General features: G+C 48.4%; 1 protein-coding gene across 1 annotated transcript in view; it reads left to right on the top strand.

Moving 5' to 3' along the window:
* LOC135828145 (unconventional myosin-XVIIIa-like) overlaps positions 1–23823 on the top strand; it is a 41550-nt gene extending 17727 nt beyond the window's left edge. Inside the window, exons 16-38 of the mRNA XM_065340585.1 lie at positions 129–303; positions 605–694; positions 1375–1485; positions 1979–2054; positions 2947–3050; positions 4100–4165; positions 8763–8891; positions 9342–9485; positions 9798–9887; positions 10979–11222; positions 11616–11746; positions 12249–12403; positions 12940–13162; positions 13522–13623; positions 14725–14835; positions 15205–15264; positions 15722–15904; positions 16514–16744; positions 17130–17294; positions 17676–17732; positions 17952–18028; positions 18445–18529; positions 21936–23823. Of these exons, the coding sequence (XP_065196657.1) occupies positions 129–303; positions 605–694; positions 1375–1485; positions 1979–2054; positions 2947–3050; positions 4100–4165; positions 8763–8891; positions 9342–9485; positions 9798–9887; positions 10979–11222; positions 11616–11746; positions 12249–12403; positions 12940–13162; positions 13522–13623; positions 14725–14835; positions 15205–15264; positions 15722–15904; positions 16514–16744; positions 17130–17294; positions 17676–17732; positions 17952–18028; positions 18445–18529; positions 21936–22553 (3427 nt within the window). The 3' untranslated portion in view covers positions 22554–23823. The remainder of the gene's footprint in view (positions 1–128; positions 304–604; positions 695–1374; positions 1486–1978; positions 2055–2946; positions 3051–4099; positions 4166–8762; positions 8892–9341; positions 9486–9797; positions 9888–10978; positions 11223–11615; positions 11747–12248; positions 12404–12939; positions 13163–13521; positions 13624–14724; positions 14836–15204; positions 15265–15721; positions 15905–16513; positions 16745–17129; positions 17295–17675; positions 17733–17951; positions 18029–18444; positions 18530–21935) is intronic.
* The last annotated feature ends 897 nt before the right edge of the window (positions 23824–24720 follow it).

Raw genomic sequence — 24720 nt, 5'->3', positions numbered from 1 at the left:
CCCAGAAACACACAGAATGCACCATCTTCCCCAAGTCACAATTACCTCTTTGAAACAAGAGCTCACGAAAATGACACGTTGTTGTATTCTGACCTTCTCCTTTCCTACCCCACCTCCACTATGTACAGTGGGTGCATCAGCGCTCTGATTCGCGGTCGCCTGGCAACCAGTGAGTCGCAATCATCAAGTAGCAACAGCTTAGCCAGCATGACCAGCGACCATAGTTACAAGCGGACAATGCGTCGGCCTGTCCTTGGGGGTGGCAAGCGAGTGTCACTCTGTATGCAGACCAAGTTTCATCAGGTGAGAGAGAGAGAGAGAGGTGTTCTGTGTGGTTCACGGTGTGTGTGTGGGGGGGGGGGGGGCAGGGCTGTGCGTCTGGTGTGTGTGTGTACACGCGTATGTTTGTACACATATTTGTGTACATGATTGTGTGTGTGAATGTGTGTGTGTGTGCACATGTGTGTGAATGTGAGCGTGTGAACGTGTGTGGGTGTATGCGTGTGTGCATGTGTACATGCGTGCATGTGCATGCGTGCGCGCGCACGTGCGTGTGTGTGGCTCTGTGTTTACTGGCTCTGCATTGCTCATTGGTTTCCTTCAGGACCTGATCATGGACACTCTGCGCAAGACGTCACCGCAGTTCGTTCTCTGTGTGCTACCATTACCGCACGCCCTTCCAGACTGGCAAAAGGTAACGTCGGAAATCAGGCGTGAAACTTGAATTGGCACCGTTGCAGCTTGATGCTGCTAAAGCCAATGATGGCGAGGCATGCTAGCGATACCGTGGCACTTGTACTTACGAAATATCTGTTTGCTACCATTAGCACACACCCTACAAGATTGGCAAAGGGTAACGTTGGAAATCAGGCTTGAAATGGCACCGTTGCAGATTGCCGCTGTGGCCAGCGAGGCCGTGGCACGTGCACTTACGACTTACCCGTGGCTCAATGTTGCGCCTTGTGATGATTGTCGGGATGTTGCTACAGTGTTGGAGCGTTGAAGCTAGTCTTACGCAAGAGCTGTACGCTCTGTAGCAGTAGCGCTAGCACATTAACTGGTGCACAGATTTAAGACTCGCATGTACGTGTGTGTGTTTTTGTGTGTGTGTGTGTGTGTGTGTGTGTGTGTGTGTGTGTCACACACACACGCACACATGCACACACACACGCACGCTCGCGCGTGCGCGCATACACACACGCATACGCACACATGCACACTCGCATGTACATACACGTTGAAGGGCACGTCAGTGGTGCATAATCAAGACAAACTCTTTCTGTCCTGCAGTTGCAAATATTTTTTTGTATGCACATGTGGCCTGTTTGTGTGTATGCACACACATACACACACATATCATGCTTATAAATTCAGCATCCGGTGATGGCAAGTTCAGGCAACAGCACAGCCACGTCGTCCACCAGTCTACACATTGGCCAGACGGGCAGTGTGGGTGTCATTCGCGGTACTACACATGTTGGACAGGTATGGACTATAAAATTCCAATCGTATTTTACTACTGCATATTGCTTTTGGTTTTGATCTTTACGCCTAGCACATGACCATGCGCGGGAAATGGAATGTATGCTCATCTTTGCTGTTGGTGTTGTGTGCTGGCTTGAATACCATCACCAGCTTCATCATGTGTCCGTATGTCAATACGTTCACAGGCAGGTTTGTTTTTGCGGCCGCGTACTGCAGGGGTTTCGACTTGAGTTAGTTTTATTGGTCTCTATCGTAGTATTGTGTGCACAGTCTTGGCGATGAAGTGTCATAGTGCAAGACAGTCATTTATGTTTGCATCCTCTCCTCTCCTCTCCTCTCCTCTCCTCTCCTCTCCTCTCCTCTCCTCTCCTCTCCTCTCCTCTCTCACACTCACTCACTCCCTCTCCTTCTCTCCCTCTCTTCATGTCTGTTGATCTCTCTCCCTCTCTTTCTGTCTGTCTTGCTGTATCTCCGTACTGTTCTCATGACGCAGCTCATGGATGTACCACTGGTGAGACTGCAGCTGCGTCGCACTGAGTTGGTCAATGCCATGCGTCTCTACCGACAAGGTACATGTACATGCAGTACAAAGCAGTGTTGCTACTGCTGGTGTTTGTGTGTGTGTGTGTGTGTGTGTGTGTGTGTGTGTGTGTGTGTGTGTGTATGTGTGTGTGTGTGTGTGTGTGTGAGGCAGACTAGTTATGTATTGGCACAGGTCGATGTATGTCTAACCTCTGCTCATGCAAAGTTTAGTCCTGGACTCCTTGTCATGACCGATGTGTTTGTAGAGCTATTGCACATCTGTCGCATCAAACTACGGGCCAGTCATGTTGGGTCCTACACCAGTCAATCCTTGCATCAATAGGTCACATGATGTCGGCCATGTTGGTTTCAACTCTACTCAATCCTTGCATCAATAGGTCGCATGATGTCGGCCATGTTGGTGCCACTCCATCCACTGTCCGCATGTCTTGATCACTTTCTACACAAATCTAGTCACATGACATGATCTTTTCCTGCACAAATTTAGTCACATGACTTGATCACTTCCTACACGAATCTAGTCACATGACATGATCACTTCCTACACAAATCTAGTCACATGACATGATCACTTCCTTCCTACACAAATCTAGTCACATGACATGATCACTTCCTACACAAATCTAGTCACATGACATTATCACTTTCCACACAAACCTAGTCACAGGACACGATCACCTTCCACGTGCATTTAGTCACGTGACAAAGATGTGAACACAGCTCTATACCTGCGTGACTTTCTATGATGTATGTAGCTGTACTGTTTCCTCGGAAGGTCTGTAACACTTAGCAGTACCCCAGTCCGGCAGACCAGACTGGGGATGCGGTAACGAGAGTTGCTCTTGCTCGTGACGCACTCGTTTCACAGCAGCTCGCTAACACATCTTCGCTGTGTTTCTGATCACTTGCGCGGTTCAGGCTTTCCCGACTACATGCCGTTCGGCGAGTTCCTGCGTAAGTTCCAGCCGCTTGCCAACGTCCAGTCCATGCTGACGGAAACGGGAAGTGTGGACGAGAAGAAGGTAAGCAAGCATCTCTCTGTCTTGTGGTGCACTGGTAGTGGGAATTGGGATAGATAATATCAAGAGTACATAACCAAGAGTGTGCAACTCGACGATCCCCCAGCCCACGGCGGAATATTTTTATGACATCAGTCTTTGGTGGCTGTTTGGCTCACGGATGCCATCATGCGTAGCCCGAGATCAAAGTACAAAGAATGTGTGCGTCACAGCTACGGGAGTGAAAGCAGAACAACGGACGATATTATCGATGCGTCCTGAACCTGGTGCACTCTCACCTTACATGTATTTACAAAACAAGCGCGGGAAAGCATACGCACTTCATCACACTGCTGCCAAAGAATGACGTAATAAAAAATTCCGCCGTGGGTGAACCCATCATAGCTGGAGGTAGGAGTTGCACACTCTTGGTTAGAATGCACTCTTGATAATTATTTAAAAGTATGCAGTGTTTGCAGAACCATTGGTAGCATTGGGGGTTCCCCTGGAGTGCGTGCAGAGCTAACGGTAGCACATACCAATACTGGGGGGTTTCCCCTGCAATGCTTTCAGAACCAGTGGTATCGCATACTCCCATGGATACTGTAAAAGCAGAAATTTTCGGTGGTGTTTTATTTTCGGTAACTTCGGTGCCGACAATCTTTACCGAAAATAAAACGCACCGAAAATTTCGGTACTACCGGTGCTGTATACATGTAGTACAAGAACACTTACCTCGAAAATGGGTTTTACCGAAAATTTCCCTCTACCGAACCGCCGATTTTGGAGAATACCGAAAATATTACACCACCGAAAATTTCTGCTTTTACAGTATGCCATATTACAGGCCGGTTAAGCCTGTTGGGTTGGGCAATGTGATTATGTCATATGGCGAGGTACCCTCTTTCTCACTCTAGGCAATCTACCACGGTCACATGCGATGCTGTTGTGATGTGTGAGGCTAGCCATGGCAACTTCGGACAGAGAGTACCAGTATTAAAATTAAAGGCACTTGTACGGGGTTTCGACTCGGTTTGCACTGCCGACGTTGTGTGCGTGTGTCCTGTGCACAGGCCGTGGAGGAGCTACTGTTCAAACTGGAGATCGACAAGAAGGCGTATCGTCTCGGTCTCAGTCAGGTAGGGCTGGTCGATGGTGTATGTTGTATGTGTGTATGTATGTATGTATGTATGTATGTATGTATGTATTATGTATGTATGTATGTATGTATGTATGTATGTATGTATGCGTGCGTGCGTGTGTGCGCGTGTGCATGCATGCATGTATGTATGTATGTATTCTTTTTATTCCCGTAGCTATGCAGAAGACGTTACTTCAGTAACGTCTGGCGCTAGCCAGGGTCCACACAGCTTTAATTTGGTATTTGTGTGTTTGTTTGTTTGTGTCACGCCTGGCGCTATCCCGTGTCCCGTAGCTATGCAGAAGAGTAACGTCTGGCGCTAGCCAGGGTCCACACAGCTTTAATTTGGGATTTGTGTGTTTGTGTGTTTGTGTCACGCCTGGCGCTATCCCGTATCTGTCCCGTACCGTACCGTACCATCAAACACAGCTGGCCACATACAGCTGGCCGCAATATTCAAATAGGGCTTTCAAACGCAAGATCATAACGTGAAGCAACTTGGAAGAATGGGTATGAATGCGAAGTGTATGGGGGAATGCATGTAGGGCGATAGTGCGGGTTCGAATCCCAGGATATGCCTGAAAAAAATTAGGAGAATTGAAAAATTTATAACATCCCTATGCTTTTTTTGCCGTCATCAAGGCGGTAGACGGTGTCGTACTACCCTCGATCGTACCTGTCCCGTACCTATCCCGTACCGTACCGTACCATCAAAGACGGCTGGCCACAATGCATAATTCAAATAGGGCTTTCAAATGCAAGATCATAACATAACGTGAAGCAACTTGGAAGAATTAGTATGTATGCGAAGTGTATCGGGGGATGCATGCAGGGCGCGCGATAGTGCGGGTTCGAATCCCAGGTTATGTCGTAAAAAAAGGAATTTTTTAAAGAATTTCCCTATGCTTTTTTTTGTCTAGGTCATCAAGGCAAAAAAGCATAGCGTAGGGCCCTGAGCTTCCAAGCTCTCTCGTTTGAATTTGCAAGTACAAACGGGTTACATGCCCAATTACATCACAGCGAATTTTACACGACAGCGAATGCAAGCAGAGAAGGTTTGAATGTGTGAAGCCCAGTTTCAGTGACCAGCCATGCGGCTGGCTAGTCCAGCGCTGTGTGAGCACTGGGTGGCGGCGTCTGCAACCAACCTGCGATTACCTGCACAGTCAGACCTCGCTTATCCGGTCCTCTTTTATTCGGATCCCTCGCTTATCCGGTCCTCTTTTATCCGGATCCCTCGCTTATCCGGTCCTCTTTTATCCGGATCCCTCGCTTATCCGGTCCTCTTTTATCCGGATCCCTCGCTTATCCGGTCCTCTTTTATCCGGATCCCCCGCCATCCGGAAGAAAACTGGTGGTTACCGATTTACAGCAGATGGCATGCATACATACAGCATGTGTGTTTGATTATCCGGTTCCCTCGCCTATCCGGATATTTTTTGTGGAAAACGGATGTGTGCGGCCGAGTAAGCGAGTTCTGACTGCACAGTGAAACCTGTCTTGGGTGACAGCTCGTCGAGGGACCTTCACAAACAAGTGGTCTCTGTGTACGGGTAATTTGATTTGAAAAAAAAGAAAAAAGAAACAACATCCCTGGTTTGTAGTGGTCCTGTTGGACAGGTGGTCGCCTTATCAGAGTGGTCGCCTTGACACATTTTGCTGGACATGGCATGAATGTCAACAAAAATATTGACTTCTGGGTCAAAACTGGATCCGATCTGCCACGGCTGTTCGCATGCGGCCATCTAACAATACGGTGGCATTTTTTTGTGTCGAAATGGCGTTTTAAATGCGATTCAAGGCAGGAGTGTAAACTACAGGTTAAAAGGCGGAATTGTTGAAAATCAGAGGGAATAAGGAAAGCACATACATGTAGGAATCAGGTAAAAGGTATTCAGTGTGAGTTGGAATTGTTAACCCTTTATGGACAGATTACAAGCACAGGCTGCACCAGAATTTCAAAATGTCAGTATAATTTTCCACTTTTCCATGTCATAACTTTGGTGTCCTTCACTTGATTTTCACAATCAAGGGCTCATTGGAAAGCTCTGGGCGAGAGCAAAGCCAGGGTACCAATCTCCATTATCCAGCCGCCACAAATCAGGCGCGGTAACACAGCAAAGTCGTCTCCAAGCCTGATATGCAAGCAAATTCGTCCCATCAACGCCATTCCACTCTCCTTCATCGCAGAACGCTCAAATCTGTTTGAGACGATTCAAACTTCAGCCGGCTACGTCATTATCATGTGCTCAGTCGCTCAAAGAGCACACGAAAAGGGATTTTCCCCCAAAATGGCGAAATGATCGATCAAAAATTTGAATTTGCCGAGGTAAGAATACGGCGTGCGATATCTCTGGCGTCCGACATTGTAACTCTTCGGCGATTATTGCATTGGACAGCTTTGAGTTTCCGCTACCACGTAGACCCGTCGATTGTGGAATTTGCTCAAGAAACGATGGAGTTACGAAGATTTTACCGCCTGCAGACTTTCGATCTTATTAGATCGAAACTCGTACAGTCCGTCCACAAAGGGTTAACGTTTAAAAACAAGAACAACGCCTTCTTCTTGTTCACGGCTGTTCGTACGCAGACATCTAACAATGTGGTGGCGATTTTTGTCGAAAATCGCACAGGAAATTGCCAATACAAGCGGAATTGATCGAAAACGGAGGGAATATCGAAAAAAAACCATACGGCAAAGCAGGTAAAAGCCAAATAGATCAAAGCAGCGCGAGCTGCACACTGCAAACAACAAAGTCTTCTTGTTCAGTTCTTTGTTGAGTCTTGACGATTCATCGTGATATCGGTGACGAGGAAAGTGGTCAAGTTAGCTATGTACCTGTAGAACAGAAAGATGGAGAAAGAAAAGAAATACATGTTCTCTCCAGGCGTGTACTGTAAAAGCAGAAACTTTCGGCGGTGTTCTGTTTTTGGTAACTTCGGTGCCGACAATTTGTACCTAAAATAAAATGCACCGAAAATTTCGGTACTAGCATTAGTACACTTACCTGGAAAACGGGTTTACCGAAAATTTCCCTCCACCGAACCGCCGATTTTGGAGACTACCGAAAAAATCACAGTGACACCACCCAAAATTTCTGCTTTTATAGCAAGTAGAGAGACTGCACACCGCGTGCAATCCTATGAAAGAGTTGCGTCATTGAAAAAGGAATCCATTCGAGTTCAGGAGAGAAAACAAATAAAGTTGGTTACTCACAATATTTGCCAGAGATCATGTCGACTGGCAGCGTTTTGTCATGGGACGCTGAATAGCTTGAGGCAGAGTTCGGGACAGATGCTGCTCAGCCATAACTTTCAGCCTCCGCAGAAGATCGGGAATGTGGCGGTACCTTCGCTCAAGAGTGTTGAACTCTGCATGTATGCTCTCTGCTCCTTACTCGACCAGCAGACCGAGCCCTATTCCGAGCCTCTCCGTGGATAATGGAATTTGATGGCTTGGAACAGATGAAAAAGCTCCCAGGAAATATATTGCTATAATGAATTATGTGTACCTTCCTGCAGTGGCCAAAGGCAGCTTCATGTAGCGCAGCTGGACAACGTGCTGAAGTCATCCATCAGGTCGGGACAGCGTTCCTGAATGACGGAGATGAGAGCAGCAGCAATTGACTGCAGGACAGCGGGCTGAAGTGCGCAGTGCACATGGTTACCGATGAATGCACCTCCGTGATATACCTGGCGCTTGATGTTGTGGCAGCACAGGTTCGACTGCTGATTCGCAAGGCCCACAGATGTCCTTATCAGCAGCTGCGGCAAGTATCTGCTGCAAGATGCCCTCCTTTGCCTTTGTTATCTCCACCAATGTGTCACTGGCCTTCTGCCACTCCGCTCGGATCTGTTCAGAGTGTGGCCAGGGAACGTGGCAGACTATCCTCGGGCTCTCTCTCTCTCTGCAATACTGGCATCTCCATGGATTTCCTTCTGCAGTGCCAGTGTAGGCACTGCAGTGGCAATGTAGGCACGGGCGTAGGCCACTTTGTCCGGACAACCCGTACGTGCTGCTCTGGAACTCAGTCTCTGAAGACGACAATTTTTTTGTCTTACAATCAGTATTATTTCCTCTCCGGACTTGCATGTACGCGTTTCAGGCATCGGGGGATTTTGGATGGTTGTCTACTGACAGGTGTGTCTTGTAACCGATGTCGTACTGACGAGCGTAGACCTGTACTGGTAGGTCAACAAATATTCGGCGCATATTTATTTTCGCCTATTTTCGGCCTGGTCATGTTTGCCCGAAAATTTGCTGCAGCGGAAATTTTTGTTTTGCGAGTTTCAGTCTGACAGTGTATACAGGCGGCAGCCGTACAGGCTGAAAATTTGAATGGGCCGAAACGAGGTTTTAACCCTGGGAGGCCGAAATTTGAATGGGCCGAAAATTTGTAGACTAACACTGACAGTGCTTGGTAGCCATAGGAGTACTTCTAGGTGGGAAACGCGAGGGGAAACCCCTAATGGGACGTGCATTATAATTATGTCAAAATGACCGAAATTGGCCGTCTTGTAGTGTTGAGTGAGAATATGAATACCATATCGTACGAGAAAGGCAAACATGTCCTGATGTCGTTTTTCATGCTCAGGTGTTCTTACGAGCTGGGACGCTGGTGAAGCTGGAAGGTGCGCGAGACGAGAGATCGTTTGACACGATAGTCCTGTTCCAGGCCCAGTGCCGCGGCATGCTGGCAAGAAGACGGCTGGAGAAGATGCGGGTAAGTGTTGTGAACGAAGCAGAGAGACAGAGAGTGAGATTGAGAGAGAGAGAGAGAGAGAGAGAGAGAGAGAGAGAGAGTGATAATGAGAGAGAGATACCCCCTCTCTCACTCTGATCCTCTATTCATTTTCTCTATCTCTCTCTCTCTCTCTCTCTCTCTCTCTCTCTCCCCCCCCCCCCTTCTCTCTTACTCTCGCCCTTTATCTCTTATCTCTCCTGTTCACTCACTTTCTCTCTCCCCCACACACTCTCTCTCTCTCTTTCTCTCTCTCTCACACACACACACAAACACACACACACATACTGTACACACACGCACGCACGCACACACACACACGCACGCACACACACACACACACACACACACACACACACACACACTCTCTTTCTTTCTCTCTCTCTCTTCATTGCTAACTCACTTTCTATCTCTCTCACTGCCTTGTGACAGACTCATCTCGTAGCCGTGCAGTGCCTTCAGCGTAACATCCGCAAGTTCATTGTGTTTCGCAACTGGCCATGGTGGAAACTGTACACCAAGGTAAAACCAGTCTTGGATATTCATCGCACTGACGAGGAGCTACGGGAAAAGAAGGTTGGTGGTATAGTTGTGCTTGTGTGTGAGTGCCTGCGCAGGGGGAGGGGTATTGGATGGGTTTCTGCTTTGCCTGGAATCACTTACTTCTCATTTAGTTCTCAACACCTGAGAGGAGGAGGAATTGCAGCACTAAGAACTTTAGCCTGTCTCTACATGTTGTGTGTGTGTGTGTGTGTGTGCGTGTGTGTGTGTGTGCGTGTGTACATGCGCGTGTGTGCGTGTGTTTGAGGTTTGATGTCAATGTGCATGTGGGTGCATGTGCGTATGTCTCAATGCATCTTTGCGTGTACGTAACATTTTTGTGTACAGCAATTGATCGATAGCCTACAAGCGAAGATTGATAAGCTGCAACGAGATTACAGTGGCATACGGGAAAACGAATCACAACTGAAAGAACGAGTAAGAGTATTATTTCACGATGGTTTGTAATTGATCTCTCCTCGTCTTCTCCTCCATCGGCTGCGTTGGTGTGTGTAATGGCTACTGAGGTAGCCATGTGTCGGTTGAGAACGCATGGAGGAGAAGAAGAGGAGGAGAGATTGTTGTATTATTGAACAGCTGAATGGTACCGTTCACAGCTTTGTTGGTTTGTATTGACAATTTGACGTTGAGTTAAATACCCAATGGCGAGTAGTGCATAATGTCCAGAAGTGGCGACTGCCGTTTCCTGTTATCTACTCTAGCTCTATCTGCATGGTGTGATGGCTTTGATCTTTGCGGTGGGTGACATTCACGATGTGTGGCCATGCTCATCAGGCCCCGCCGCAACCGGTCCGGTTGGTCAGGTTATTACCGGACCAACTTTTCAGCCAAGAACACATGTTTCCTATTGTGGAGGGCAGGTGTGCCCGCCATACCATACACAAACTGTATGAACGGCCATGATACTACCGGACCAATCAAAACCTGCTTTCGGCGGTCCTGCTCGTCATCCTAATGTGTTCGTGCTCCAAGAAAGAAAGAAAGAAGATTGGTGTTTTGATAGTGCTCTCATGGATGTTTCATTGCTTTGAGCTACAAGTTTGCTCTTGTCAGCTCAGGACAATGGGACAGTGAAACACGGTAGCGTTGATGCTAGGGGTTTTGTTGTGTGTGTTTGTGTGTGTGTGTGTTTGTGTGTGTGTGTGTGTGTGTGTGTGTGTGTGTGCGTACGTGCGTGTGTGTCTGCTTACGTGCGTGTGTGTGCGCATGCACGTGCGTGTGTGTGTGTGCATGCACGTGCATGTGCGAGCGTGTATGTGTGTGTGTTTGTGTGTGCCCATATGTGGGATCATTTTCCAAGTGCGTCCATGATTTGGGGATTTCAGGGGGTGTCGGCCGTTGGGCGGTTCAATAGCCAATCGAGTCATCTTTCCAAGATTCCTTTTGAATATCTCTCCCCTCTCCCGGGGGGGGGGGGACTCACGTGACCAGGTTTGGCAGGGATCAAGTACAAGTAAAAGTGTCTGTGTGTCTGCGTGCAATGCGTATTTAATTGCTTGAATTCACAGGTAAGCCAACTAACTGGAGACCTGCAGGAGGAGAGAGCAGCGTTGCGCTCCACCGATGAAACGCTGGAACAGGAGCAGATGGAGCGGCTGCGCTTGGAGCAGGAGCTAGCTGAGATCCAGGCAGAACATACGCTGGTCAAGAATCAGAAAGACCAGCTGTCCTTACAGCTCACTGAGGCACAGCTGCTCAGTGCCACGTCAGATACCGTTGCCATGTCGTTCACTCCTGACGAAGACCTGGAAGGTACGGCGTGAATTGGGGAGGGGGACGTACACCTGTGTGTGTGTGTGTGTGTCTAACATAGCTGTTCGCTATCATCGCTTCCGCGATGGGCAAGTCTGAGGTCTGAGGTGTGTGTGTGTGTGTGTGTGTGTGTGTGTGTGTGCGCGCGTGTGTGTGTGTGTGTGTGTGTGTGTGTGTGTGTGTGCGTGCGTGCGTGCGTGTGTGTGTGTGTGTTTACATGCTTGGGTACGTCTGTGTTGCTCTTGTAACCCGTGTGCCGCATGGTTTGGTGAGGGTGTTATGCTCATGTCTGGCTGTACACAGTAAAAGCTGTAATGCCAAGACTAGTATAGCTGAACCTAGCCATTCTTATCCCCCTGTGTTCCTGTGTTGGCTCTTCTACCGCCTATGCAGATGACAGCCTGTCTCGAGGACAGTATGAGCGGCTCAAGGCCGACCACAAACAGGCCCTGGAGCGGCTGCGTGTGGAAATGGAGCAGGAGAACGAGAAGTTGCGTTCGGCGAAGAGACGCGCCGATCAGCAGGTTAGTAGTGTAATGGCTGCCGCCGTCGAGCGGTCGATAGGCAGCCTCTCTGCTCTGGATGGCAGCCTCTCTGCTCTGGATGGCAGCTGTGAATCACACACAGTGGTGTAGCATGGAGGTGGATAATGCAACAGGAACCTACTTTCTTAGGCGGAGGGCCTACAAAGTTGCACAAACAATTTTGTCAAAAGATGAGAAGACAGTTCTGGTATCAGCACACTATAATTATGAATATTCTTTTGTCAATTATTATTATGGACGCAGCGAATGGGATTTTCGGTCTTTGACCACTTTGCCTAGTCTTTGGTGGGTCTATCTGCTCAACTCCCACCCCTTTAGGAGCTGCATCTGGGCCTTGATCTTTGAAGGGCGGTGACGTTCGTACAGATGCGGAAAACTCGGCCTTTAGCCGAGTCTCACGCTAACTGTGACATTTTTACTTTTTTGTTTATGTTGATCCCGTTCTATGTTCTCCGTTGTCACAATTCTCTCCCGTTATCAGGTGTCCGCTGCTCAAATGGAGGCTGAAGACTTGCAGGCATCCCTGGCAAACTCTAAGAAGAAGACGAATCGGCTGGAGTCAGAACTGGACGACTTGCAACTGCACCTGGAAGACGAGCAGGAGAGAAATGCTGAGCTGGAGCGCAAGCAACGAAGGTACTGTAAAAGTCTTGGTACACGTAAACCGGTCAATTTTAGGAAATCATTATAATTATTTGTGGATCGTTAGAATGGCTTTTACAGTACACTTGTACTGCAGGCTCCTTGTGGGCTGTCGGCCATCTTGCACACTCTACAGAGTGTGTTTGAGTTGATGGCTTCCTTATCATGATTATGGTTGTCAGCTGCACAAGAAGGGTGCTCGTGTTGGTGGTGGTGGTGCTGCTGCTGCTGGTGGTGCTTGTGGTGGTGGTACTGGTGGTGATGATTTTTAGCGATGATCAACTGGCTGCAGTGGAGCCTCCGAGTATTGAAGACAATAGCAGACCACGAGGAAAGGTGTTTTTTTGTATGGAATGCAGGGAATCCTGACGGACAACCTGTGTTACCCACCTGTGTGTTCTGCTTGTTGTGACCTCCCTTTATCCTTCCTTACTCTTGCTCTATATCTAGGGTGTATCCGGCTGTGTGCTTTTCTGCTTGTTCTGACCTGCGTTCGCCCTGCTGCCTTGGTTTTGCTGCTATATGTCTAGGTTTGATGCTGAGCTGAGTGGTGCCCAGGAGGAGGTTGAGCGAGAGCGGGATATGCGTGAGAAGATGTCGCGCTCCACCGAGGTGGAACAGGCTGGTAAGCTGACTCTCAAAAAGCAGCTTGACGAAGCTGACGACACTCGCTTGGACCTGGAGAAGCAGATCAAGCGACTCCGGGAGGAGCTGGAGGATGCGTCGTCGATGGGAAACAAGGATGAGCGAGAGGTATGCGGCAGGTTTACATGAATGTGTGTGGGTGTGTGGGTGGGTGGGGGGGGGGGGGTTGTGGGGGTGTAGGGGGAGGACGGGATTGTGGGTGGGGGGGGGGGGGGGGGGGAGGGTCAACGTCAAATTGAGCGTTATGACACACATTCTAGAAATACATGACACTGCACACTCTCCATCATCACATCCCTGTAGAAAATTGATCACAGCCTCGTAGTGTTGGACACGAGTTGTCCGTAAATCAAATTATCCCCCCCCCCCCCCCCCCCTCTCCAATTCTCATACATTATCATGTGAAGCCCCATGGTATGAAGTAGTTAAGATGTGATTCTCTCCCATCGTATTCGTGTACTCTCCAGCTCGCTTCTCTTCGCAAGCAGAAGCGTGACCAAGATCGTAAAATTGAAGATCAAGAAGAGGAGCTGGAGGATCTTGCTGGACAAGTTCACCAACTGGAACAGGTAAAGCGACATCTAGTGCATGCCCGGCTTCATGACATTAGAGAGGTTAAGATGCACGTTATTTCTGACGTCACACGAAAGCTCAGCTCGCGTTATTTGGCTCGCGCGTCGAAAAACAACGCGAGTGACCTGCAGCTCACGTCGAAATTTGGAGTTTTACGCCAATTTTGATGTGAAATTGCGCGTCGCGGCAGAAATAACGCTCTCTATAGTATACCGTGTGTACTCAATCTCCAGAGGGCTAGGTATTTCCACCTGGCTAGGTCTCCTTTACTGAGCCCGAAAAACTTCAGATTTTATTCAAAGGTTCTAAGGAAGAATAAGGAAGACTCGGATGGCGAGCCAAGGATTAACTTTAAAAGAAAGGACCAACATGTTGCATGTTATCCGTAGTAACAGCTTGCTGAGAACTGTTAGTGTTGGACACGAACTACGGATAACATGTAACATTTTGGTCATTTTGTTAGGTACCTCCTCCCGTACAATCTTACCTACAACCTTTCCTAAGCTGGCCGGCCTGCATGCACCCGTACTACGTCATACTCACCTTTCGTTCCGTTGGCCTGGGTAGCTACTTGCGCGCCCATGTTTGCCATAGCTACCCAGGCCCTTTATATTGCGTTGCTTCTCTCTTCAACTCTCTCTCTCTCTCTTCACCTCGCTCTCTTCAATCAACTCGCTCTCTTCAATAATCACCATGTAGTCTTTTCGTTCGTCCTGGTCTTAGTCATCCCGGCTCTAATGAATGTCGACACTTTCTTTTGAAGAATATGGAGATAGGAGAAGGTCTACCAAGAAACACTTCATCCCTGCATTGCCAGTAATCTTTAAAAATGCAAACAATATGGCTGCTGGTGGTGGCTAGGCATGTAACATCAATGGCCGAAGAATATGTCAAATGGAACTTCTCAGCTTTCCCAACCCAGCTTCCCGGCCTTTTCCCGCATGAAACTGCAAGCATGCTGAACATTCTACTGTTAGCTTGATCATCAGTACGTGACATGCATTGTGAAGCTATTGTGTGTGTGTGTGTGTGTGTGTGTGTGTGTGTGTGTGTGTGTGTGTGTGTGTATGTGTATTTGTGTATACTCCGTCCTGCAGACTCGTACTCGTTTGGAAATGGCCAATGAGAAGCTGCGGCAGCAGCAGCAAAAGGACAGCGAGGCACGAGAGGAAGAGCTTGAGGGCCAGCGGTTCACCTCCCATAGAAAGGTTAGAGAAGTGCTACCTTGCTCCATTTCCTGTAGAGGTTGTGCAGTGACATCATCAGTTGAGATGCTTTGGCAAAGTCGCGGCACGCAGAGTTGCATTAGCAACTCACGCTGTATACATAGCGCCCATAAGCGGTTCCGCTGATTCACCACCCAGTGTCATTATTCGCATAACCTCTATGCATCTCTTTCCATCCTGTTCCTTTAGCACTTGAGATTACTCCCGTTGTGCTTGTAGAAATCATTCATTGGATACCGTGTGCATTCACAGGGTGCTGTGATAAATACACTCAACTCTCCGCATAGAGCATTGCAAGTCACTCAAGTCACTCTGGGGCGACTGTCGCATGTGTATTGTTGCTGTATGCAGATCAAGAGTCTAGAAGTGCAGCTGGAAGAGGAATACGAAGAACGGCAGAACGCAGTGCGCGTAAGTGAATGACACACGCCCATTTCCCTGCAAACACCCGCCAAACACTGGGCTTGACTATGTGTGACAACTTCACTCTCGCGTTGCCATCATAGGGCATTAGACAGTTACAAGATGGTGCTGCTGTAGGAGTGCATGGGATGAGGAGATGAAAAGGATGGACAGTCACACTCTCGTAGTATACCCCCGACATCTTCCCTTTCCCGGGCACATTGCACTGTGTTTCCGATCCTATACTGTTAGTGGGAGATTAGGATAAACCGCTTGGTTGGTTGAAAACACGTTGTTTGGTTGAAAGCCGTGGAACATGCTGTCAACCAAACAACGAGTAGTATGTTCTATCCAGGGTCGTTCTTTATACTGAACTGTGTCTCTGTGCATTCATTTCTCGTTGTTTTCTTATCACCGCCGCCGCCGCTGTGTGTGTGCGTGTGTTTCTGCGTGCGTATGTGCACAGGCGCAACGCGACGCCGAGCATCAGATGCAGGCCATGCGCGAGCGACTGCAACGTGGCAATCCCGAGGCGGAGCGCAAGCTACGCAAGGGGCTGGCACGCACACGAGCTCTGCTGAACGACGCACAGGCGCAGATCCAACAACAGCAAGCCAGACCGGAGAAGGTCAAGCAGATGAAGAATCAGGTAAGCGGGTTACTGTAGTTTCACAAATTTTCGGTGTACTTTTATTTTCGGTGCATCTGTTTCATATCTAAAATTTCAACACACCGAACAAACACTAACACACATAACCCAATAGGGAACTGCTTCTCTGTACCTAAAATTTCTGTTCACCTCACCTGGCCTTTTGCCCTCATACCGAAAATATTGAGCACGGAAAATTTCTGAAAATGAGAGTATTCCCAGCTTAGTGATACTGTATATGACTGTTGATTGCAAGTCCCATGTAGCCCTGTCATGACTGTTGATTGGAAGTCCCATGTAGCCTAGTCATGACTGTTGATTGCAAGTCCCATGTAGCCTAGTCATGACTGTTGTAACTTCCAGTGCACGCTGTATCCCTGGTGATGACCTTTTGGGCGGAAATGTGAAAAGTCTCGGGACGGAAGCTTTTTTTCTTGGTGTAGCCAAGGACTTGGTGCGGCTATGTACGCTGGAAGATGCTATGATATAATTTAATGATACTGTTGAAGAAAAAGAAACTCTCTCTCTCCCCCCCCCCCCCCCCCTCCATCCTCATCACTCTGCCAAACATTCCTTCTGCACTTCTTCAACCTGTGTTGCCTTCTGTAGCTGGATGAAGCCCAAGAGGATCTACAGAGCTTGCGTCGCACCAAGACCCGGCTTGAGCGTGACCTTGAGGACAGCCAAGAGTCCATGGAGGTGGTGGAACGTCAGAAACTGGAGCTTGAACAGCGTCTGAGTAGCTCACAGAAGGAGCGTGAGGAGATCGAGTCGCGCCTGGAGGAGGAGCAGGACGAGCTAGACCGCTTGATGTCTAAACAGAGGCACACACTGGAGAAGGTAAGCGCCACCGCTTATTACAGAGGTTAAGCTGCATGCTATTTTGACGTGGCACGAAGGTTCTCGGGTGTTGGAAAACAACGCCAGCGAGCTGCATCTCACGTTGAAATTTCGACCCGTTTGACGTGAAATTGCGCGTCTGGTGGTCGTTGCAATGGCAGTAGTGATTGTACACCTGCTGGTGGTGTGCTTCTGTCACGCTAATTGTGTGCTGTTCTGTTGCTTGTAAATATTGTTGGTTCTGCCGATTGCCTTTGTTGACCAGCTTCGCTTGAATATCTGCTGAGCTGTGTACGTGTGTGTGTGTGTTTGTGCGTGATTGCATGTGTGTCTGCACGTGTGTATGTACATGTGTGTCCCTCTACTGTCATGTTTCATTCATCAGGTAACCAGTCTGCAGATCGAGCTGGAAGAGAGTCAGAACTTGGCGTCAACGCTCTCCGATGATCGTGAGAGATACAAGCGGCAGGTACGCGACCTCGAGCAGCAGATCTCCGACATGCAGTCAGATACGGTCGACAAGCTAGCCGTGCAGAGAGCCGAAGCAAAGGTCAGTAACCACAAGGGTTCGAATGATCAGTCCGCCACACTTGCCCGTGCCCCCCTCCGTGCCTCATGCGGGCTATGCGCCTGGTGATTGTGCAGTCAGCCTGGCGTATAACAGCCCTTGATCCAGCCGGGGAAGCACGGTTTTGTTATTCGCTTGTCGTGCCGACAAACGGTTGTGAGTTGTTCGTGAGTTGTTCTTATACCTGAAGTTGTTATTCACGACATTGACTGTGCCGTGAAATACTGCGTTGTTGTTGCTGTTGGTGGTGAAAAAGGAACGGATTTGAACAGCTGGCACTCACGTTCTATACGTGCTACCACGTGCTAAGCAGACCACTCATCATGGAGAAAAATCTCTTGGACGTTGTCTGTGTGTGTGTAGATGCGTGAGCTGGAGGAGAAGCTGGAGATGGAATCCAACTCTAAACATCGCATGGAGGTAAGCTGGTGATGACTAGTACTGCTGCAGCAATTGTCAGGCTTTTGGGAATATGTTTGTGCACTCTGTGCCACTGTACTGCATGGTGTTCTAATCGGGGGTGGGGGTGGGGGAGGAGGGGAGTTCAAGCTTGGCTGGGGGTAGCTGAACAGTGCCCATCATCAGCTGGGGTGGATAAGAAAGGAGACAATTTTTTTCTTCCTGTTGACCGCCTTGCAGAGCACGGTGACAAGACTGCGTGACAATCTTGAGCAAGCCAGCGCGTCCACTACAACCTCCGCTATGGAAAGTGCAAGGTGAGCATAAGTTTACAGTCCACTTTGCATATAACGACACTCGGCGGCGGGGCATCAGCAAAGTGTCCTTATTCGCGAAGTGTCCTTGTACCCGAAGTCTCATTATATGTATTACAGTTAGATGGGTCTTTGCTCTAGGCATGGAAATTCTGTCGTTATTCGCGATTGTCGTTATATTCGCAGTCGCTATTAGCGAAGTTGACTGTAGCTCTCTCCCCTTTGTATGTACTGCGTAACCCCATAACACACTGCTGCTCCCTTTCTATGGTTATCAACTGTGCATTATCTTTCAACTGGCTAGCTCTCGCCCTTCAGGTCACCTCCATTCGTGGCCGTCACCTATTTCATTCACCATCCAATGGTGCTTCTTTCTCACAGTTTGAGTCCGGTGGCCGTCCTTTTTAATTGTGCTGCAGGTCGCGCAAGGAAGCCGACATGAAGGAGAATCTGCTGGAGCTGGAGAATCGCGAGGCTGACGCCGCTAGCAAATGCCGACGAGCGGTAAGGAAGATGCTGTTGTGCATGTATGTTGCAGGCCCTCCGGGACAGGTCCTGTTGGTCAGTTTATCACCGGACCAACTTGTTGGCCATCAATGCATGGTTATTTCTGTAGAGGTTATGTTCACCAGCCATATCATATCATACACAAACTGTATGAAAGGCCGGACCAATTGAAAACTGCTTCTTGCAGTCCTGAGTTGGGTTTGGGTTGTGGAAAGTATCTGGGCATAGACCACCCTTTTCAGGTGATCTACGGATATTTCCCCTAGTTTGAGGGGATTATGGCTCATAATCCCCTCAAACGAGGGGATCTCATATCCACAGGAGATCCTGTGGATCCGCTCGGACGGTGGGTCGGACCCAGTCCCCCTACCAGCATAACCAAGAGAGCTAGCTCCCTTGGCTGCTGCTTGAATATGCAAGAATAGGCCTTCCAGATAAGGTCTAAAATGGGGAAGTGGCTATAGTTGTAAAAAGAAAAGCATATTGGTGAAACAAAACTACGGAAGTGGCAATCTTTCTATCAGCAACAAACAAGAGCATCTTAATTTGCAACATGCTACATGAACCGGGTGTGCCCAACACCGGTAACCATAGAGACACACCACACTCTCATCTGGTTATAAATAGACCGAGTAAGGAATATAATCCAATAGCCTATGGAGAGTAAAAGAAATTGAGTCAATGACAACAAAAATTCAAATATGACTAGGTCCAGGCAAGGATAGGGCCCATGGTAGCCCTTCAAGTTGAGAGAAAATACAATTGCGAATGAAATACACGAATATCACAGCACGAAGGGCATACCAAGTTCGTGATGGAGCTAAAGTCGTACGATAAACAATCAGGGAAGGGCTACGTCTTTACAAGAAATGTAGGCTCTCTACAATACCGCCATTGAACACCAACACCTCGCCATCGGCGATACGCCAGCAGCAGCAATTCCCATTCCACGATATCGCAGCTTCGGTTTGTTCATCTCAGGGCTGCTCGCGTCAGATTCACTCTCGCTCAGATGAGCACTCAGGCGCGAGCTTACGCATGCCGTGATTCTCACGGCCAGGCGAATCAGCTGATCGCACCTGACGAGTCCTTGTGACAGTCGCTGTCGCCGTGTCGGCAGCAAGAAGGCTTCCTCTCTGTTTGGAGAATTTTGTTTCTTCATTCGTGGACGATATATTTTTGAACTAGCAGGACTCAACGGAGCTCTTTTTCTCAACACACTACACTGCAAAACCTCCCGGGAGATCCAGCCTGGACTGGTGGTGTTACTGCTCTCAGAACGCTTGTCAAACACGGCCCCAAGAGATGCACTCGCATTCTCGAAATGCACGCATGGCGGATGGTCGTCTTTTCCAATTTCAACAAACTTCAGTCGATCGATACGGCAAAAATGTGTATGGTAAGCATGGTTGTTTTGTACATCGTCAGAAAGCCTTGGACCTCAGCTACGCGTAGAGCGCCATTTTAGCTGTCTCCTAGCAACAAGACCCCAAAAAAATGAGGGCCAAACGTACCAATACTATAGTATCGGTTCGCTTATGGTAGACCGGTAAAGGGTTAAGAACTCAGATGGTGAGCCAAGGAACAAATTTCCATGTTACAAATAATCGCTTTTAAAAGTTAAAAGTAAAGAGCGGGTGGTACAGCAGACTTCCTATTCTGAATTCCCTGAACGAAGCAGAGACATTAGCTGGGTACATGTCACTATTACACAGTAGCAAGAGAGCTACCTCGGTCGATATCAGTGGACGTGGACTACGAGTGGATGCGACATGCGAGTGGATGCGACAGCAAGAGTGACTGGAATAATGGGTGATACGTTTCATGGAGCGAGCGTCTGTGGGATGACTGACATCTTGAACACACTGCGTTGGGGGATGGTGCGGATGTCGCTGGGTAGTGCGTTCCACAGCTTGGGAGCGGCAACAGAGAACCTAGCCTGACCAGCGCGGCTTGCGGCGGGTGGTACGTGCGCTCCGATGTCCTTCTGCAAGCGGGCACGCCGATCTGGTGACCTTGAAATCAGTCCACAGAGCCGGTTCCTGTGTACATGTAGATGTACCCATTCACGCTCTACTGGTCTTGTCAAATTTGTTCCACACGATCACAAACAATCCATCTTATTTCGGATACTCTTACACCATTCGACTAAGCCATGGGACGGACGTCAGTGTCTGAAAATTCTTCATTGTAGTCTTTGATTTGCAGGGAATAAATCGCCTCCACGCCGGTAGGTGACAGACGAACAGAGCACCTCAAATCATTTTCAAATAATTACAATATCTACTATTTCGTCGTCTTCACTTGATCGCTATCAGTATCGCTTTTCCCCACGGTCTTGTCAGCTACCAACAAGCAGCAGAGTTCATGAGGCTTCGTCTTGGGAGACAAACCAAAGAAAGTGTGTGACAATCCGCATTCGCCTCAGTCAAACCAATAAGTGGATCAAAACCTGGAGAGGCGACGAACACACGACTACTAGTATATCAGAACTACCGGTACTTCGCGTTCGGTGTTCCGTTCACAGTGCACTGGTTCATGCTGCATGCAGCGCTGCTGATCACCCGAAAAGTGTGGTCTATACAGGATATTGCACAGTGTCCGCGAGGATTATTTTTCATAATCCCCGCGGCGCTGCGCGCCTTGGGGATTTGAAAAATAATCCCCTCGGAACCGTGCAATATCCTATACATAATGTTGTAAAACCGTGCTTCTGGCTGCACGGGCTGTTAAAAGCACCTTTCAAGCCAGGTTTGTAGGGAAGCAGTAATTCTAGATCTACCCATGCTAGGGATGTGAACAATTTAGTCTGCCCAAGGCCCACACAAACCGGAAGCAACAACTTTGTGACTTCGAGTGACGTCTCTGTTCTCGTGAAGGGAGCTCTGAGGAATAGAGTGACTTCTTGCTTCCGTCTATCCACTCACTATATTGAACTGTCTTTTGTTCCTATCAAACGAATTTCTCGATCACAGTATCACCTAAGAATATGGATGATAAAGAAAAGAAAGAATGTGCAATGTCATCGCATGAGCTGATTGTTTAGTAACTGGTGGTGTTAGTGGACATTATAGCGTAACTTGTAGTTCCTTGGTCCATTTCTTTTGTATAAATTTATCCTTGGCTCTCCATCTGAGTCCACACTCAGTTTCCATCCAAATTATACTTCTGAAAATCGAAATGCCCAAGTAAATTTTTCTTTTCTATTAAAAAAATAATAGAAAACTCAGAAGCTGCGACAGACTCGGCCATTTGAAAATAATTGTGTGGAGAGGTGAATAATTTCAAATGTGGATAGAAACTATTAAACAGGAGTCACCCAGTTTTTAATGTTTGCGGAGGAAGTGTTTGTTGATTCAAGTTGTCACCGGGCTGTTATGTGCTGTGTTCTGCCACCACACAGGAGCGTGCACTGACAGACATGGAGTCTGAGCGTGACGACGCCCTGACCGAGGTGAAGCAGTGCAAGGAGCGCATCAAGTCGCTGCAGAAGGCGCTCAACGACGCCGCCGGCTCCGACGACCAGGGCGGCGACATGATGAGTGACGAGGACGACGAGAGCGATTTGAGCTTGGACGACGACGACGAGAGCCCGCGGTTAACCGCCAGCCACCGATCCTACAGTCGCGGCAGCCGCGGATCCGGTTTCCATAGCAGCGGTGGAGGCGGAAGCACGCATCGCCTGAGCCGTTACCACGACGACAGCGACGACGATGACGACTTGGACGACCGTCCTCCGAGGTCATACGGCAAGCGTTCGTCACGGCGAGCCTCGACCAGTGACAATGAGGATGATGACGACGTGGTGGAGACCTCCACTAGCAAGCCGTGGCGACGGCATTTCGTGGACTCGGATGATGAGAAGGACGAGCTGGATTCGCGTGCTGCCAGGGCTGCCGCTGGTGGTGGTGGTACAGCGTCATCGTCACGACGACCCAGGCAGACAACGTCTGATGATGAAACATCCGGCAGTAGAAGAACTCGGCGCGCCGACGTGTACACGGAAGAGTATGATGCTTAGCATTGCTAGCAATTTCACTGCCTACAGTGTGTGTGAGGGAATATGATCATCCAAGCTTGTTAGTGTTGGAAAGCAGACTCGGTGCTGCTTTGCTGTTGCGGTATGGTCTGTTTCCCTTGCTGGTGGTGGTTCGGGTGACAAGCATGCAGGGCAGCCAGTACTGCGGTTTCTGCGCGTGTGGTGTGGTGACCAGAGTTGCAGCTTTTCCGGCAGTCGTGAAAACATCACGTGCCCTCGCAGCACGTGCACGTGCTTGGCGTGCTTGAGAAGGCGACCAGTCGCCGCTGCCGATTGATGCACGTGTGCAGCATTGCGTTGCGGGCACCATGTTGCCTGCCAGATTATACACAGCAGCAGCAGCAGCAGCGTACTCGCCGTGTGCACCGAGTAGTAGATAGCCCGCACACCACAACACACTGCACTGCACGGCACGTGGACTGGCTGCCCGTACCTGGGGCGCACTTGACTGGGAACAGAATTTGAGCACCTACGTAAGCACTGCTGCCCGACTGCTTGAGTTTTCGCGTGATATTATTTTCTTCGTTTCCTCTCTCTCTCTCCCTCTCTCCCTCTCTCTACCAGTAGTTGTAAAAGAAGATTATTATAGTACCCTGGGAGAGAGGGAGAGAGCAATGTGCTCTGAAGGGCTCTGGTGCGGAAACTTGCTTTTCTGGCGCCTGCAGTAATTGACTTCCGTCGCTGCTTGCGGCTGTTTGTGTGCGTGTTTCATGTGTATTATAGTCACAACGCCATCCATTGTTCACGCTTGTCATGCTGATTGGATTTTTCTTCCCTCGTTTCCTTGTAATATAATTATTATATTCTGGATCTTGTTGTAAATATGAGAGTATACAATGTATTGCCCCAGGGGCAGTTGAAGCCCCTCCTGGTCTATGTATATATATGTGTATTTTGCCCCTCCTGGTCTTTCTACCCAATCATTGTACCCAGTCCGTATCAGGCAGCTAGCTTGCATTCATTTTCTTTCTACATGTATTTTTACAGTGGAGGGAAGAAATTTTCTTCGTCATGATTGTATTAACCAGTGTGACCATTTTCTTTTGTTCAAAACATGGACTTTCGGAACCCTCTTACTCCTCATGTTTGAGGATTCTATTCCGTTGACCTGACTGCCATGATGTGCCGATGATCGCTTTAGCCTCTTCTTCTTCTGTTTTGTTTTTATTGCTTTGATGTTTTGACCAGCCTGTCTTGGATACTGTTGTCATCCGATACTTACTCTCTATTGATACAAGACTTATAAATATTATTATTTCCGATCCTTGGTGTCTGGTGAGGGGAAAATTGCCTAAGAACAGCCCTGATGTGAAGAGCTCACTGCTCTAGCTCTGCGCAGAAAGCTGTAGACTGGTGGAATCTTTGCACCACAGTGGCCATATTGATATTAATTATTAATTTATTATTGCTATAAGGCTACAAGCACACACTGTAAAATGTTTTTTTTTGGTGTAACTTTAATTTCGGCGACTCAGTTTCGGTAGAAATACCAGGCACCTAAATTTAGATTGCACCTAAATGGCACAGGAGTATTGCGCTGTATGTGATGGGAATGTTGGTCACCTAATTCTAAGTTACACCTGAAACCTGGCTGGTCCCTGACACTGAAATGTTAATACACCTAAAATCACACGTTTTACAGTAAAAACTTACTGTCAAACCTGTTTAGGACGAACACTGATACGGCGAACTTTCCATTAGTACGAACTAGGGCCAATCCTTTGGTTGGCCAGGCATCATATCAAGTAAAAACTATTCGTTAAAGACAAACTCCTGTACGGCGAACTTTCGTGAAGACGAACTAATTTCAAGCGCGATTTGAACAAAATCAGCGTGTAGTACGAACTTTCGGTCCCCGTGGGTACGCTGGCTGTAGTAAGTTTCCGATGGGCTTCTTGAACTGGCAGAACATGTTTCAAGGCGGAGCTGCAGGCCGGAGGGCATGCTGTCAAGAATTCATTGCACATTGTACTTACCTGTTGCTGGGTAATGTTATGAAAAAAATGTTTTACATTTGCCCCACAGCACGCACCTTGAAATAGATACAATCCACAATGCTATGCATATCAATTTTTGTCAGATCTGGATAAGAAGAACTCTGGATAAGACAAACGAACTTGTTCGGTCCCTTGAAGTTTGTCCTCACGAG

Source organism: Sycon ciliatum, chromosome 12 (assembly GCF_964019385.1).
Source record: "Sycon ciliatum chromosome 12, ocSycCili1.1, whole genome shotgun sequence".
Lineage (NCBI taxonomy): Eukaryota > Metazoa > Porifera > Calcarea > Leucosolenida > Sycettidae > Sycon > Sycon ciliatum.
Note: the sequence above shows the minus strand (reverse complement) of the source record. Positions and strands in the feature narration are given on the sequence as shown.